Consider the following 17,034-nt stretch of genomic DNA (forward strand, 5'->3'; position numbering starts at 1 on the left):
AAGACCTCCAAATTACCACCGTGACTACACCCTTTATCTGGCCGCCGCCGATACCACCATCGGCATGGTTTTAGTGCAAGATGATGACGATGGCTCAGAGCACGTTGTATACTATCTTAGTCGCAACCTCCTTGATACGGAGACTCGCTATGCATATGTCGAAAAGTTGGCATTGGCTGCTGTATGTGCCGTCCAACGTTTCCGTCATTACATCCTGTTGCGCACAACGACCGTGATCTCTGACTGCAACCCCATGACCTATATTTTATCACGTCAGTTGCTGGGGGGCAAATACTCGAAGTGGATCGTAATCCTCCAAGAGTTCGACTTGGAATTTACTGCCGCCAAGTCCAAGAAATCCCTGGTCTTTGCTGAACTGCTCTGTTCCTTACCATCTCAATCTGCACCATCTCATTTAGAGGAGCGAATTCCGGATGAAACACTCTTTCTCATCAGCACTCTCGACCCATGGTACGGAGACATCATTGTATATTTACAAACGTCTTCGTTTCGCCCTAATACATCAAAAGAAGCCCGACGACGGATCCGTCATCAGGCTCAACCGTATCGCATTTTGGGCGACACCCTGTACCGCCTCGGCGTCGATTCCCTTCTTCGCCGATGCTTAACTCTCGAGGAAGCTGAGCGAGTCATGAATGACTGCCACTCCGGCGCTTGTGGTGGCCACATGTCCGGATACGCTACCGCTCAAAAGATCCTCCGCGCTGGTTATTTTTGGCCCTCTATATTCAAGGATTGTATCCTTGCTGTACGCGCATGCCATGAATGCCAGGTTTACCACCGGAAGATGCGTGCACCTGTTGCACCACTGCACCCTGTGGTAACCGTAGGTCCATTTGCCAAATGGGGCATCGATTATACGTCCTGTAACCCTCGTTCGGCCGGGGGGCATGGGTACATTATCGTTGCCGTGGATTATTTCACCAAGTGGGCCGAAGCAATGCCTACATTAAACGAAGACGGTCACACAGCGGCGCAGTTTCTATTCAATCATATCATCACTCGCTTCGGAGTCCCTCAGGCTATCGTTACAGATCATGGAAAGCATTTCCGAAATCATATGATGACAGAGTTAACAAACCAGTTAGGCTTGCGTCAAGATAGTTCGTCACCCTACTATCCTCAATCTAACGGTCAAGTTGAAGCTGTGAACAAAGTTTTGATCACCATGCTTCAACGCACCGTCAATACGCACAAGTCGAACTGGCATCTAATGCTTTTCCCAGCCTTGTGGGCCTACCGGACTTCTGTGAAGGATGCCACCGGTTTCACCCCGTTTCAACTGGTCTATGGACTGGAGGCTACCCTTCCCGTCGAATGTGAAATTCCTTCATTAAAATTAGCTGTCGAGTTGCTTCCCAACACCACTTCGGTGGAGGAACGACTTCTTTACCTAGAACGGTTAGACGAGACTCGTCGTTTGGCCTCTCTGGCTATTGAAGCGCAGAAGAAGAGAGTCAAGGCTCACTTCGATCAGAATATTCATCCTCGTTCCTTTGTTGAGGGAGATTTAGTACTGCTCTACGATCAAGCTAAGGATAAGCTGGGGGCAGGAAAACTCGAATCCATGTGGTTAGGCCCCTACATCGTGAAACGTGTTTTACAAAAGGGCGCATATGAGTTGATTGATTATGAAGGGAATCCTCTTGACAAGCCCCGAAATGGGCTCTATCTGAAGAAGTACTATGCATAACTGCTCACAGTCACTTTGTATATACGTGTGTTTTGAGTTTTTATTGCATGAGTTTCTTTTGCTTTGGTGTGAAGGCGTGTTTTTGCCCCTTATTATGCTTTCTCTTTCCTGCGCAGATGTCTCGTACTCCTTATGTTGGTTTCGCTGATGGTGCCTGCCGTAGTACTCGTAATTTGTCTTCGGCAGCGTGGGTGATCTACGATCCTCACGGGGAGTTGATAAGCCTGCAGGGTGTGTGCCTAGGTCATACCACTAACAACGTTGCCGAGTACAGTGCTGTAATAGAATTACTCGCCGAAGCAGTTGACCTCGGCATCCGAGAGCTAGTGGTAAACCTGGACTCCCAGTTGGTGGTCCATCAACTAAACAGGCAATATTCCGTCAGAGACCAGCGCATATTAAGGTTATACCTACGTGTGAGATTGTTAGAACGGAGTTTTGATTTCATTACTTATCAGCATATTCCAAGACGATTAAATACGTTGACTGATGCATTGGCAAATCGTGTATTAGACAGACATTTGCGAAACAGATAAACATCATACAAAGAAGGAAAGAACACCATAGTAAGACCATAAGCATATGTAAATAAGTCATTCCAAGCATAGTTTGCACGTGTGCATTAAACATATAAAATCCATGAGTCGAGTGTCATGCAAATCCATACATAAGATCACAAATTGTACTGAACAAACCCATAACACAAGATAATACATCATCACATGTAACAACGACTCATCCAAAAACCGGTATGTATATATATATATATCGTGTGGCGCACCGAGGCGCTCAAAAATAGAAGTACGTGTCCCAAAATCTCAGTACATCCGAGTCATAATGTCTCAAAATAAACAGTGGAAATAAAACCTAGGTGACTAATCGGCTGGGTGGTGCTCTCTGTAGTACACAGCCGCTCGTGCTACCCGCCTCAGAAGGCGGTGCACTCTGGGTTCCACACCCACTGTGTGGATCTGATGCTCCACAGGGACCTCCTCAACCCCCTGGAAATCCGGTACCCCCTCCAGCAACCCCTCAAGGTTGCGAGCCACAACCTCTGGCGTGTTGGCCTCTGGAGGGGCTAAGGCCAAAGCTCCGGCTCCTGGGCCCTCTCTCCGTGCCGTGACAGCCAGGCCAATCGGTCTAGTAGGCCCTACATCTGCGTGACAAGACATTTATTAGGACATGTACATAATAAAAAAAAAATATACAAAACTCAAAAAGACAAAAAGTGTCATACCTGCATCATCCCACTGTTCACCCGGAGGCAGCACCAAGTCAGGATCATTGCGGAAATCCATCCCTGCATATGGCCAATCCTGTACGAAGATCTCCTGTTGGTCCAACCAGTCTCTGAAATATACCCCCCAGCTATGTGGTCGGCCGCCACCCCCACGTGGCATAATCCGAGCCCATCGAGTGGCCCTCGTCTCTCGAGGATCTCTGGGGGCATCTACAGCCATAGACTGCAGCCGCATGGCTGGTACTCGCTCCAGAATAAGCGGGACCAGGATCGATCCATACCCGAACTGCTTCGTCTCTCCGCGACGGCAGTTGCTCAACTGCCTTTTCATATTGTTGCACACTGCAGTGCACCAGTCGAACACGGTAGGCTCGAGACACTCGAGGGCTAGTAGGAGATGAGTCTTGGATGCCTCATGGTTCGCCATGCTGCCCGCTGCCCGGGTCACCATGAACAGGATGGTGCGCAACACTATGTCTCTCACTGTGGGGATCGAGCACTTCCCACTCCGCGTCTTTACTGCCCCTGGGCAAACCTCAGCCATTAAGTCATCCAGGGTACCACCGCTAGGTCGTTGCCCCTCTAAGATGGGCCTCCCACCTCGGCGCGACAGCCCAGTCAAGAAGAAGATGTCCATATGATCGAACTCGATGTCGTGACCGCGGATGGTGAATTTTTGGTCCACCGGGTTCCATGCCCTGATCAGCAGCTCCAGCAAATCATGTTGGGCCCTCAGACGCGGCGTCAGGAAGAATTTCATGAATCCACACGCCCGCATGGCGTTGCAACAATTTACGTCTCCCCAAGCAGCCACATCCTCCACATCGTGAACTCTCTCTTGCCATTGAAAAGCCATGATGTCCTGCATGAACAATAAAACCGATCAGAAGTGCTTCCAGGTAAAAATTCACGTTCATTTTCAAAAAAACAAAATTTTTCCGCGCCAGCGCGATTGTTTTAGAAACAGCCGCGCTGACAATGGCAGCTCTTTGTTAAAAATGCGAGGTCAGCGCGGAAGAACACACCTTTTCCGCGCTGACCCGAAGTTGGTTACATTGCCTATTTTTCGATCAGCGCGACCCCGTGGGCAATTTCCGCGCTGACCGAGGGCGCACCCATGCAAATAAAAAATGCCCAATTGGGCCTATTCGACCGTTAAAAAACTCCTAAAATGAACCAGAATGCAGGGCAAAGGAGTGGGAACCTACCTGGAAGAAGCAGATCTGAAAATGGTCTCCGGATGGGCTGGAAATCGCTCCGTCAACTTTTTGGTTTCTCCACGTTCTTCGCACTCCAAATAGTGAAATGGTAAAAATGACTTATTACCCCCCCCTATTTATAGTAAAAACTCCTAAATTACCATATTTTTTGGGTTTTTACCATTTTAGCCATAAAGCTAGCCTTGGTTCTGTTTTCATGCATGTTTCAATATGTTTTTTACGTATATCGAATGGATTTATGCGGGTAGTGCCCTTGTGCAGGTACAGGTATCGCAGCTTGGTCATGACAGTCCACGATTCATGTGATTCCCAAAGTGTCGTCTCTAAGCTCTTCTCCGACGTTAAACAAGAGAAGATGGCCGAGCTCCCTTTCAGCTCGTTAAAGGGAACGAAAGGCGGTCGTTTTTAAGCTCTTTTTCCGACCGTTCAACCAAAAAGATCGCCGGGTGCTTGTCGTTTCGCACTCGATATTGGCTCTAAAACGACGTGTCTTCGACCACTTTTTTACTTTTTCCGGTCGGCGACACTATTTATGAAAAGTACTCCTCGGTTGTAATGACCGGGTGGTTCTTTCGAGCACAGTTTTATACTTTTTCGGGCTCGAGAGACACAACTGTACGAAAAAGGACCCCCCTGGAGCCTCCTTTTCCGCGTTCTTTTCAGACTCTCGAAACAAGAAAAGAAGCCGAGTTTTTCCTTTGTCAGGCTCGTTAAACACTCAATGACATCGGATATTGTCAACATGACACACATCAGGCATATGTTACCCCCGTCAAGCTTGTCGTCCAAAAATAATCGGGGTACCTTCCTGCAAAGGTGGGGAAAATGGAACTTTGATTACAGTCGTCTCGGCAGTACGTCGCTCTTGAACACGGCACTCCGCTGTTTCGTGTCTGGGTGGGGTCATCTCATCTCGTTTTCACTAACCTCCATGGGTTTGGGACATCCTATTTGACCTCTCATCTGTTTATTGCCATCATCATCTTACCCACTGCTCATTTGATGTCAAGTACTGCCAAATCCGTTATAGTGCCGTTATGTGTTCAAGAGAAGTTGTCCTCTGCCACAAAGCAACCTCGTTCGCTATCTCATCACAAATTATTATACCTCTGTCTCGTGTCACTGATGTGGGAAACATTATGGCCCACCTTCGATCAAGGCCACTTCTCGTCGACTTCAACTCATTATCCGAGAAAGTGACTTAGAGACTCCTTCCAGGTGCCTTGGAGCCTGCATGCCTCAATGGCAGGTTCCTCGTGTTCGACGCAAGGTTTACATCATTGACCTACGATCGAATGATTCCGTGGGTGTTCGACACCAACTCATTGATTCACACGCTACGGATTGTACCTATAGTACCTTGAGGGCCATTGTCATTATTGGTGGTACCTCTCGCGTCTGTTAACGGTTCTCATCATTGACCGGTAATCAGGCGATGTTCATACATGTTCGACTCCAACCCCTGTATTCACATGTGTGGACCTGTACTCTGTTCGGGTCGAGATGGAGCGCAAGACCCTGGATCCTTGCTCACTGTGGTCCAGGCTGCGATTTTGTGGATAATCATTACATGACTCATCGATGGATGGCTGCGCCCATACCTGAGTCTTCATGGATGGCTGCGACCATACCTTGTCTTTATTATGGTCTCTTTAGCTGGGTGGCTGCATCCATACCATAGACCAGTCTTGCATGTCTTTTGGATGGCTGCGCCCATACCTAGACTGCGTGTACATGATTGTCAGAGATTTTTCGGTACTTCCTGGTGGTGTTCCAGTTCGGCGTGTGTTGTAAAGCATTTCACCCCTCCCACTCTCTCGGTCTTCATGCTTTAGGGGGCATCTGTTACACGGTAATTTATCACTGCCTTCCTGTCAGTCACCCTGCTGTGTCCAGAAGTCACAATCACTAAATGTTTGCTCCCTGAACTGGCTAAAAACCCATTTTTCCAAAGTTTTGTGCATCAGCGCGTCTGTTCCTAAAATAACCGCGATGACCAGCGCCCCACAGTCTATTTCGTGCGCTGCCATCGCGGAAGAACATCACTTTTCCGCGATGACGCACAGCGCGGCTTTCACGTGTCCTTCCGCGCTGACATGGCTTGTTCAGTTGTTGTCATGTGCTGACAGCGCGGCAGTCTCCATATAATCCGCGCTGATCCAGTTTGGGCGAATTTGTTCAAACAACCAGCTTTCCAGATCTCTCCAGGCTTGGTTGTTAGCTTTGTGAATGTCGACTCCCTTCTATGGCATGTCTGTTCGACCTTTTGCAACTACTCCCCTTGAAGATAAGCTCATCCTTCCACCTTTTTAGGAGACTCCTTCTCCTATATAAACTTCCACCATTACCATGAGCAGCTAGTTAGAAAATAGCTAGACTCAGCTTGGATTATACAAGAGCTTGTAGTGCTCAGATTGCTGCTATAGGTGTGGTGTGTTAGGAGTGGAAGTGATTGATTGCTTTGGGAAGTTTGTTTGTGACATTTGTGTGAGAGAGAGAGACTAGTTTGTCTTGGGAGAACTATCCTCAAAGGTGAATGCTTGAGATACATGCTGACTGATCCCTCCTGAGAAGTTTATCGACGTCAGAACATTTGGTTGTACTCTTCTCTATTCTGATTAATAATAGATGACTGCTATTATTGTTCCATTCTCGTTTGTTTATGCAATGGATAAATGTGAATTATGTCTTTTCTGACTGGCATATAGTTACTTTTACTAGATTTCACGCTTGCGTTTGCTTTCCCTTCGTGTGTGCAGGTGTCCGTTCGCGGGGATCGCGGAAGACTATGACCAGCTGAAGCGAAGGAGCAAGGGGAACATCCCCTCGACAAACGACAGCGCAGGAATCCAAGTAGGTGCTCTTTACTTCTTGTCTAATTGTAACTAGGAACATGCGTGGCAGCATTGTGTGATTGTTGCTAGACCCCTGTTGGGCTAGTAGGGATCGCCTCTATCCGTAGAGGGGATTTACCTTCTCAACAGCTCCCTTCCAAGGAAGTTTGGAGAACGAGAGAAGGTTGTAGCCTTCTGCAGGTTGTAGCCTGCGTACTGGTATAAGGCTGCACCAGTACAAAAGATTGTAAACTGAAGTTTCTTAAAGAAAGATAGAGATAACTTGCAGCAGGTGGTTTTCACCCACATTGGGTTTCCACCTTATATCTTGGTGTTCATGTGTGTGACTTTTGATACGTTCTGTTATACTGCATCTGCTTACTGTTAATGTGCTGAATAATGTCCTGATGAACTTAACTAAAGAATAAGCTAACTAAGTTATGAGTTTTCTGCTTATACGCTGTTTTATTTAGTCACAGTAGCGTGTACACGCTGTTTTACTTAACTGAAGTAGCGTATATGTTTCTGAGCATTGAAAAGGTTTGATTGATCTGATAATACTGATTCACCCCCCCTCTCAGTATTATTTCCAACACTCCAAAACTAAAACACATGGTGACTTTCCCTTAATAGGAAATGTTGGAAACACCAAAATGAGTGTTGGAATATGTAGAAAACTCCCTTATGACAGCAACAACCTTTCAACTTCACTATCCCATACTTGTCAAAAAGTTTATATGGAAAGCACAATAAGCCCTTCACTGTGGTTTTGTTACTGTTATCAAAATTTTACTTTTTTAATCTCCTAGCCAAAAACAAGGTTTCAAAGGTGGGTTGAGGTTCCCTACTGGAGATCCACCTTAGTACTAGCCTTTGTACATAAGTCCAACTTACCTCTCTTCCTCTTCCTTCAAGCTTCTTTGACTTCATTGAGACTTCTTTTCACCAACTTGAGTCTTCTTTTGAGGACTAATTTTTGTACATATAAATTATTTACTTGGCTATGCAGAGGCAAGTTCCACTTCAGTTTATACTTAGCTTTATCAAGTACTAGTAAAACAACCTCTACTTCTCTAAACAAGGCCCACTTGTCCCTATGATATTTCTCTACAAGTTGATCCAATTGATATTGTATCCCTTCAAGTTGTTCTAGTAGCTTCTCAAATTCCTCTTGTTCATCACAAACCATAGGCTGAACTATCTACTTTTCCTACATATGTATCTTAGCAGAAAACCTAGTCCTAGGTCATCTAGAATGCTCAACTAGCTCCTTTAGCTACTGGACATCAATGACCATTTGACCTTTTCCTTTGGAATTATGTGCCAATGTCTCCTTTGGTGAATCTCCTCTTATGGGCTAGATAGTCTCTTGAGACACTTTATGCTTAAGCTCCCTATTCTCCTTCTGCAAGTAATCTATTGTCACATGGGCCTATCCAACTGATTTTGTAACTCCCCAATTTTTTGGTCCTTCTCATCAATTTCCACTTCTCTTTGTGTGCTCTCGGATTCCATGACTTGAATTGGTGATGATGGAGGAGCCATAGGTACTCTGTTAGGTGCAACTCTAGTTCTCAGCACCCTTACCACCCTTTCTACCTCAAGGGATGTCACCTTCTCTACCTCAGGGGAAAATTGTAGCTTCTTAGCACTTTTCTTACCAACTAGTTTTCTTTTAGTCAAAGGTTTCATGAATGAGCTTACTGCTGCAAGTGAAGCTTCTTTTTTTTTTTTAACAAAGTTGGTTGCTATATTAAGGTCTGAAATAAGATAGGGGAGTCAGATCTCCAGAGATACAATAAATGCCGGTGGCAGCCTGGGTCAGTAGAGTTACAAAATGAGGCTCTCTCTATGACCCTTTTTCTACTTGTTATGATTCTAAAACTGCCTAGGCTGCTATAGATTCTTACATACTGAGATAACCAAAATTTACATTTAAAGACCATTTTAGTCGATTTCGATATGGCTGATTTGTCTTGCAGTAGACTCCTCCGGATTTGGGTCCACTTCAAGTTGTTTGGCACTTGAGGAGCTAGGTGCCTCTTTGTTTCGTTTGTCCATCACGAATTGCAGAATTGAGATTGATTCTTCTGTGTGGCTGCAACGATTTGATAAATGAGGAAACTGTTCATGCAATGAAGATACCCTGTGCAAAAACAGATCTATTTCAGCCCTGTATTTCTCATTCAGAATGCGGTTCTGGTCTTCAAGCCTTGTCTCTAGGTTCCTTTGTTGGTTCTCCAGAATGCGCTACTGGGCTCTGACTTCTTCGAGTTCTGCTTGCAAGTCTTCACAGTGCAGACAGTATTCACTTTGGTCCATTGGGATTGATATGGGAATGAGAATACAGGTAGAGGAGAGAAGAATGCTTATAGCGCAGTAATCAAACATGGTGAGGGGGATAGAAAAGATAGCGGGGATTAAGATTAGAAGGAACCTGAATACACAACAAGCGGAAGAAAAATACAGAGATACAAACTTTTGGGCGCTTGGGATGTTAAGCACAATAGAGGTCCAGTTCAGCTGAGAGGAACACCTGCTCGCGACGCTCCAGAGATCCAAAACCAAGCAAGCGCAGAGATTGATATAGGTGCAGTGATAGATCTTTCTGCAAGAACCTAGAGACAAGAGAAGCTTACAGCGGGAAAGAGTAGGAGTCACGAGACAGAAGAAGATAGTGCGAGAGAAGGGGAAGAGGGTGTTAATTATAGAGGAGGGCTAGGAAGAAAATAGGTAGGAGAAGATACGACTAGTCATGGGAAGCTGGAGGAGGGACTGCTGGCAGATCTGAGAAAGATCCGGGAGTATCTGAAATATAGATCTGGGGCCGGCGGGCATGATTAGATTAACCCAGTTGTTGTTTCTTCTACGGTCTTCGTATCCTTGTATTATCCCTATACTGATGACAGTCCAGTTGCCAGCCCAATAAAAAGGACAGATATCAGGCCTGACACTGGATTTAACCTTGATGTTGGAGATTTCCATTGAGATCATGGCAGGTATTGAATCGATTCCCTCGAGTTGCATCTGAAGGTGCCAGCGGGTCTTCCACACACGTTGTTGGCATGTTCATCCACCTTTTTGTTAATATTTTGAAGAATATGGAAATATTTGATGTCTTCCATCATATGATGAAGTATATTGTTTCATCTATTTATTTGTTGGAGCAGAATGTTGGGGGAGTTTTGCTGCTGCGCCATTAATCGGATTACGATTGAGGAGTCCCTAAATACCTGTGCTTTCCTTATTCCAATTTTTCCCAACTGTGTTAGACCTTGGAACAGAGCCAGAGCTTCAGCTCTGTTGTTCGAGACCTCCCCAAGACTCCACTCGTAATGAAGGATGCATTCCCCTTTGGGGTTTGTGATCAGTCCCCCTGCTCCAGCTATCCCAGGGTTCGATTTGGATGCCCCGTCAAAAAACAAGGAGTAGCAGTTACTCTTTTGAATCCAATTGGCAAAGTCCTGCTCTTTTAGTCTGATTTTCCATGATCTAATTTCTTCTTTGTTCTGAACTTCTGTCTTGTTGCCTTCTGATACTTTGCGCTGCCTGTCCAAGATGTAACTAATTATGTCTCACTCCTCAACACTGTACTGTGTAGCATCGATTTTACCTGTGGTGTTGTTTGAGATAGTTTCCAAGGAAAGAGTTTTAGCTTTGCTGCATGTAGTTCGAATATTTGTACTCTTATCTTGAATTTTTTTTTGTTCCTGGCAAGCCAGATTCGCCACAACAAGGTGTGAGGAAGAGCGTTCCATACTCTCTTCACCAAGTGACTTCTTTTTTCTTTCCATGGACAAATTTTCCTCCACTTGTATATTGTCTCAGCTATGGTGTTCTGAGGGTCCCAGTTTATAGCTCCAATGAAAGACATCTTTCTCCAGCAATCGGCAGAAAATGGGCATTCTATGAATAAATGATACATCGTCTATTCAGCTTTGTAGCAGTTGGGACATCTGGAGGGTCCATTGATACCCCTTCTTTTTAAATTTTCTGCTGTTAAAATTTTTCCTTTCAGCAGAAGCCATATGAAGAATTTTATTTTTGGAAGAGATTCTGTTCACCAAACTATTTTCCAATGTGGCCATATATTAAATTGAAAGGTGTTGCTGCATATTTGTTGATGGCCTGCTTTGACTGTATATTCTGTCCCAGAAGAGTCCCAACAAAAACCGTCTGCTTCATTTTCTTTAATAGGGGCTTTGTTGTGAAGGAAGGCCTTTAGGCAACTGAGACTGGGCTCTAATGCATTTGGAATTTCAGGGAAGGTCCAGCCTATCCAGGCACGGGAATGAGGATCCCAGCTGGAGATTTGGGCTAGTTTATAAATACCTTTCTCGTTAAGAAACTTGATGATTGGATTGGCTTCTTTGTGCGTACTCAGAGGTTGATGTCCCAATATTTTGTCAACCCCAAAGTTTATGCTATCTCCTCCCCCTGGGACTTTCGAAATGTTCTGGATCATCATAGGAAGAGACTGTTTACATAACCTCCAGATTTTGGTAGAATCTCTATTGGGAATATTGGAATCAAGAAGCTGCTGCCTGGGAAAGCTTAGATATTTGATCTCCAACACTCTTTTCCACCACATTGGGGGCCCTGTTATTATCCTCCAAACAATTTTCACACCAAAAGCCAAATTCAAGAATTTTGGTGCTCTAATGCCAAGTCCTCCTCTTTCTTGAGTTTGTATAACCTGCTTCCAGTTGACTAAATTGAACTTGCTTTTGTTGCTCTTTCCCCCTTGCCATAGGAATTGGTGAAGGGAAACTTCCAATTTATGATGAAAGATGGTAGGTGCCTGATATAAAGGAAACGATAAAGAGGTAAGGAGGTGATACCTGACTTAAGAAGGATGAGTCTACCCGCAGGATTGAGCCAAATTGTTCCCCATTGCTGCACTTTCCTCTTTACTTTGTCTATGATCCTGTTCCAAGTTTCAGCTTTCAAAGGTCCCAAACTGACTGGCATGCCCAAGTATGAAAAATGGGTCCAATCAATTTTGCAGGGAACCCCGAAAATTTTGGCAATTCTGTGAATAGTTTGATTTGTCATATTCCATCCATAGATACAACTTTTGAGCTGATTTACCAATCCTCCCGAGTACTCCATAAATTGATCTAGTAATTTCTTGAACCTTTTTGCAATTGTGGTGGAGGCGCCTCCTATTAACAGGGTATCATCAACGAACTGAGAGTGGTTAATATTTTTAACTCCAATCCCATAATTGATACCAGTTATGAGTCCAACTCTCCTGTTGTGATCCAGAGCTTGACTGAAGGATTCTGCCATGAGAATGAAGAGATAGGGAGAAAGAGGACATCCCTGTCTAAGACCCCGGGAGGATTGGAAAGCTTCACCTGATCTACCATTGATCAAGGGGGAGATCAAGGGACCGGATATGCATGCTGCAATAAGATTAATGAAGGAAGTTTCGAAGCCCATCTTTGTAAGCACAACAAATAAGAAGGAATGCCTTACTCCATCGAAGGCATTCGCCAGATCAAGCTTTAAGACAAATCCTTTTTCTTTTCTGGATAGACTTGAATGAATGGCTTCTTGGACCAGAAGGATGGAGTCAGTGATATGTCTGTTCGGCAAAAAGCCTCCTTGATTTTCAGATATCAAGGTGGGTAGAAGGGGTTTTAATGTTGTGGCTAAGATTTTGGTTGGGATTTTGTATGAAGAATTGCAAAGGGATATGGGTCTGAATCTAGAGAAAGAAGAAGGTCGGTTTTCTTTGGGGATGAGGGCTAAGAAGGTAGAGTTGGTGAATCCTCCAATCTTCCTTTTTCTTTGAACCCATTGAATCATCTTTGACAGGTCTTTTTTTATCACATTCTAGTATTCCCTATAGAAACAAATGGGAAAACCGTCAGGCCCTGGTGCTTTATCAGGGTGCAGAGACCAGATTTCTCTTTTAATTTCTTCTTCTTCAATTTCTTTGTTGATGTTGTCATTCATTTCCTTTGTAACTCCTTTGGGCATGTGCTGGAGCAAGTTGGCATAGTCTTCTATTCCTTTATCCTCGGTTAGCAGGTCCTTGTAGTGTTTAGAAGCTGCCTTCTTTATGTTAGCCTCCTACTGCAGCAGGTTAATCATCTTTCATGATCGATAGTTTTACATGCCAAATATGTCGTGCTATGCATGCTGCAATGCTCCATATTTGCTACAGATGGCCAAAAAGTATCCATAAGAGTAGGCTGGTCTAAGGGCCACTGCTGTGTTCCAATTTTGATTAGGCAATCCATTTTTGGTTTGAGGCAGTTTTTTCAGTTGGAGGTACTCAGGCTGGAGTTCACTAACATCTCTCTTTTTCTCATCACCCTTATTATATAACTCCCTAACAATTTTCCCTTCCCCTATTAACAACATGTATATAAATCCCCCTATGTAAATATCCCATCCCTGGCACTATAGCCATAATTCTACTAAGTCAGGGAAATCACAGTCCATCTGGGACTGTTTTTAGCCCATCCGTGTCATTGAGGAACTAGTTTGACATCTGGTCAGCTAGTAACCTCTCCCTTAACCCCAAAAACCCCCAAAAAACCCATGATTTCACCCTTCCCCTTGTAAAATTTCACCCCACCGCTGTAAAAAACCCCGTAAACCCATTTTCCCTAAGTCCTTACCCATCCGCCGCGCATATTAAAATTGGAATATTCTTGCGAATATTCCCGCCCGTTAACCCCCTATCCCGTCGCGTCCGCCGCCAGCCGTCCGATCCACAGCCCCACAGATCTACGGCTGGCAGGCATCCTTATCCCCGACACGCCCGGCCTTTAACGTCCAGGAGTCTGGCGGTTTCACCGCCGTACTCCCACCACGCGTCAAGCGCCGGGCTGTGGCGGAGCCCCTCCCTCCGAAACCGCCATCCCCCATAAGCAGTGCGCCACATACCGCTTACCGCCCTGCTCGGTGATGTCACCAGCCCACGTCACCCCCTGCACAGTCAACAGCCCACGTCACCCCCTTGTACAGTCACCCGATGAGTCACCCGCCTGCGTGGCCTCCTGCGACGTCACTGCCACGTGTCCCGCCACCGTACCTGCCACGTCATCGATCGTACGTGATGACGTCATGCTGACGTCATCCCGCCACTTCGCCATGCTGACGTCATCAGCCTTTTTTGGACGCAGAGGCGCGAAAATCGCACTTCGGAGCCCCGGAATCGAATTCTGAGGCAGTTTTTGATGAGCGATTTGCGCAAATCGCTCATCGCAGGATTTTTTGGGCCAAAATGGAGAATCTTTAGGGAATCTTCGCTCCATGCAGCCCCAGGAAGCCCGAAAAGGCGCAGAAATGATCCGTTTTCCTCACAGAGCATACCAAAATGATCACAAGACAATTCCAGATGATACAGAGGCCGAAAAACGGCCATTTACTGGTGATTAGACACGCAGCACAGCAGATCAGCAGCCTAGATTTTGTCAGAGAGTATCAGTGGAAGAAAGGACGCCAGAAAGAATCAGTCATGATTTTTTAGGGGCTCGAGGCACCTAAACATTGATGAAGCTGCCAGAAAATCAAATCGATAAGCTAAAGCCCATCCCTGCACTCAAATCACAGCTAAAACTTAAATGCAGGCAGGCTTCGAGGAACAGGAACCCATGCACATTTATTTCAGAAGACACGACACCAAGCCACCAAGGACTACATCATTCACCCATTTCTGATACGGTGACCCTCAGTGCCGCTCTAGAGATTTTTTGCATTTAATTCCAGATAGAGTTAGGTCAATAAATGGTGTTTTATGACCTGATTAGGTCAAGATGTAATAAAAGTAGTAGATAGAAAACTTTGCCCTATATATACCACCCTCTGTATAGTTTTAAGGGTTGGTCAATTGAGAATTTCATTAGAGACTCGCATTGTACATCTGAGTTCTTCCATAATCAAAGATTGCTCAAAAGCTCGGAGAACGAACTGTCTATTGTTGATGAATTTTTTGAAGAGTTGAAGATGGAATTCCTGCGCTGCGGCCTGAAGCAATAAGTGTCTCTTATCTCTGTTTATGTGTTTACCATTATCTAAATAGCAGGAAGAAAGAATAGCCTAGAATAAGTTTAAACACTCTCTATGCTCAATTTCTACTATTTCTCTGTGTTTTCATCTCAATGAATTGGTTATGAATATGAATTCCTCCCGGCTCATATTTACCCCAATTTACCTGTGTTTGCCAATTACCTAGGGATTCTTAACTGCCCCTAGGTAGCGCTCTGTCATCTCCTCTGTTAAGTCGATTGAGAGATTCTTAACTGCCTCTCATTGCTTCACACCTCTTCTGTCCATAAAACCTGAAAGTTGTTTCGACCTCGGCTATCTGGCTCCATCTTCCCTCACTGTGATTAAAGAAATATAACAGCATTTCTCCTCCTTGACTCCACGCCCAATGGTTCGAGAAACTTAGAGTATACACTGCCTCTCCACCTGAAGGATCAATTTTCCCGCCAAAACAAAACAAAGAACCCCCTAAACCCAAGACCTAGCCTAAGATCCTTTCAAACAAAGTTAAATCTAAAAGAGAGAGCCCTCTCTTATTGCAGGTTGGCTAGAACCTACAGTCCAAAGTTGGTTTGTGTTACCTCGGCCGTATCCCTTTCTTAACCTTCAGGGACAACCTGAGTGATAACACTTTATAGCCTCTTGAGTACTATATCGATTTCCTTCACTATCGAGGATTGTATTTACATTATTTATGAGATTCCGAGTTGTGGCCTGCTTGTGAAAGTAAGCAGTGTTTTTATCTCCCTCTTGGAGCCATAATTGTCTGGATTTTATGCACCATTTGATTTCTTCTTCCCTATTTATTCTGCTCAGCTGTTCGTATAATTCACTTTCTTGCTCTTTGCTTTGGTGTGTTAATCCATGTTCTTCAATTCTTGCCTGCACATCTTCTAGTTCATTTTTAACTCTCTTTCTGTTCTCCTCTGGTTCTTGGTAACTCTCTTTGGCCCAGTCTTTTAAAGCCTTCTTGGTTCTTTTTAATTTCATTTCCCAAATGAAACTTGGCGAGCCTTCCACATGTTGGATCCACGTTTCCTTAACAATTTCTCTGGCCGCAGGTATCTGGTTCCAAAGAGGACTGAATTTGAACGAAATGGGTCCAAGAGGACAGTGGCTTTCCAGAGTTAAGGTGATAGGATAGTGATCAGAAGCAGATGTGCTGAGAACATTAGAGTATCCTACAGAAAAATTTGAGAGGAGCGATATATTAACTAAAAATCTGTCTAATCTTTCCATTATATTGCTGCTGCCAATTCTGCGATTGCTCCAGGTATATCTGTGATTTTTTGGAATGATATCCACTAAATCGTCGTCCTGGATGATGGCCTCTAGGTGATCTCTAAATGGATCTGTAGTAAAAGTGCCTCCCCTTTTTTCATTTGCATGCAATATTAGGTTAAGATCACCTGCAACTATAATATTTGGACTGCTTTCCCCATCAATGCTATTTGGCGTGCGGAGAGGTGCTCGCTTCTCTTGGTCTTTACCACTTATCTCTTTCTCTTCATGTCCATGGATAAAGGATTCTATTGGAGTTTGCGTTCCCATTGCTATGTCCTTTTGTGCATTCTCATCCCTATGTTGTTTAGCGGTTTTTCTGCCAGGGCCTATTTTTTTGAACGAGTCACTGGATGGTCCATGTTCTTTAGAAGAACTTCTCGTAATCCTTGAAGAGAGGGGCTCAAGGGAGGGTTGAGAAGAGATGGTCTAAGGTTGAAGAGAAAGAGGGGGCTCAGAAGAGGGGATATCAGGGGCGGAGTCATCTATGGAAAGGATCAAAAAAGGATTGGAAGAGGAGGGGAGGGGATGATCGGGGGGCAGGGTTTCAGAGGGATTGGAGGACGGGGAGAAGGGGCACTGGACAGATGGACCAGGATTGCCAGAATCCTTGGATGGCTTAAGAGGGGGAGCTGATTTCTTTTTTCTTACAGGTTCCCATTGTCCATCTTGTTCTTTAGTCTCTATATTTACAGTTTTAGTACATCTATTAGCGAAATTCTCGTACTCGTGACATAC

At 44.8% G+C, this 17,034-nt stretch overlaps 1 protein-coding gene across 1 annotated transcript in view; it reads right to left on the reverse strand.

Annotated features, from left to right (window-relative positions):
• The window catches only part of LOC149198886 (uncharacterized), a 35,456-nt gene extending 18,890 nt beyond the window's left edge, over positions 1–16,566 (reverse strand). Inside the window, exon 1 of the mRNA XM_089400396.1 lies at positions 15,703–16,566. Coding sequence (XP_089256522.1) covers positions 15,703–16,566 — 864 coding nt within the window. The remainder of the gene's footprint in view (positions 1–15,702) is intronic.
• Between the last annotated feature and the right edge of the window lie 468 nt (positions 16,567–17,034).

Source organism: Pinus tabuliformis, chromosome 2_1 (genome assembly GCF_031772625.1).
Source record: "Pinus tabuliformis cultivar Carrire ecotype Pingquan chromosome 2_1, CPIR1, whole genome shotgun sequence".
NCBI classification, from domain to species: domain Eukaryota; kingdom Viridiplantae; phylum Streptophyta; class Pinopsida; order Pinales; family Pinaceae; genus Pinus; species Pinus tabuliformis.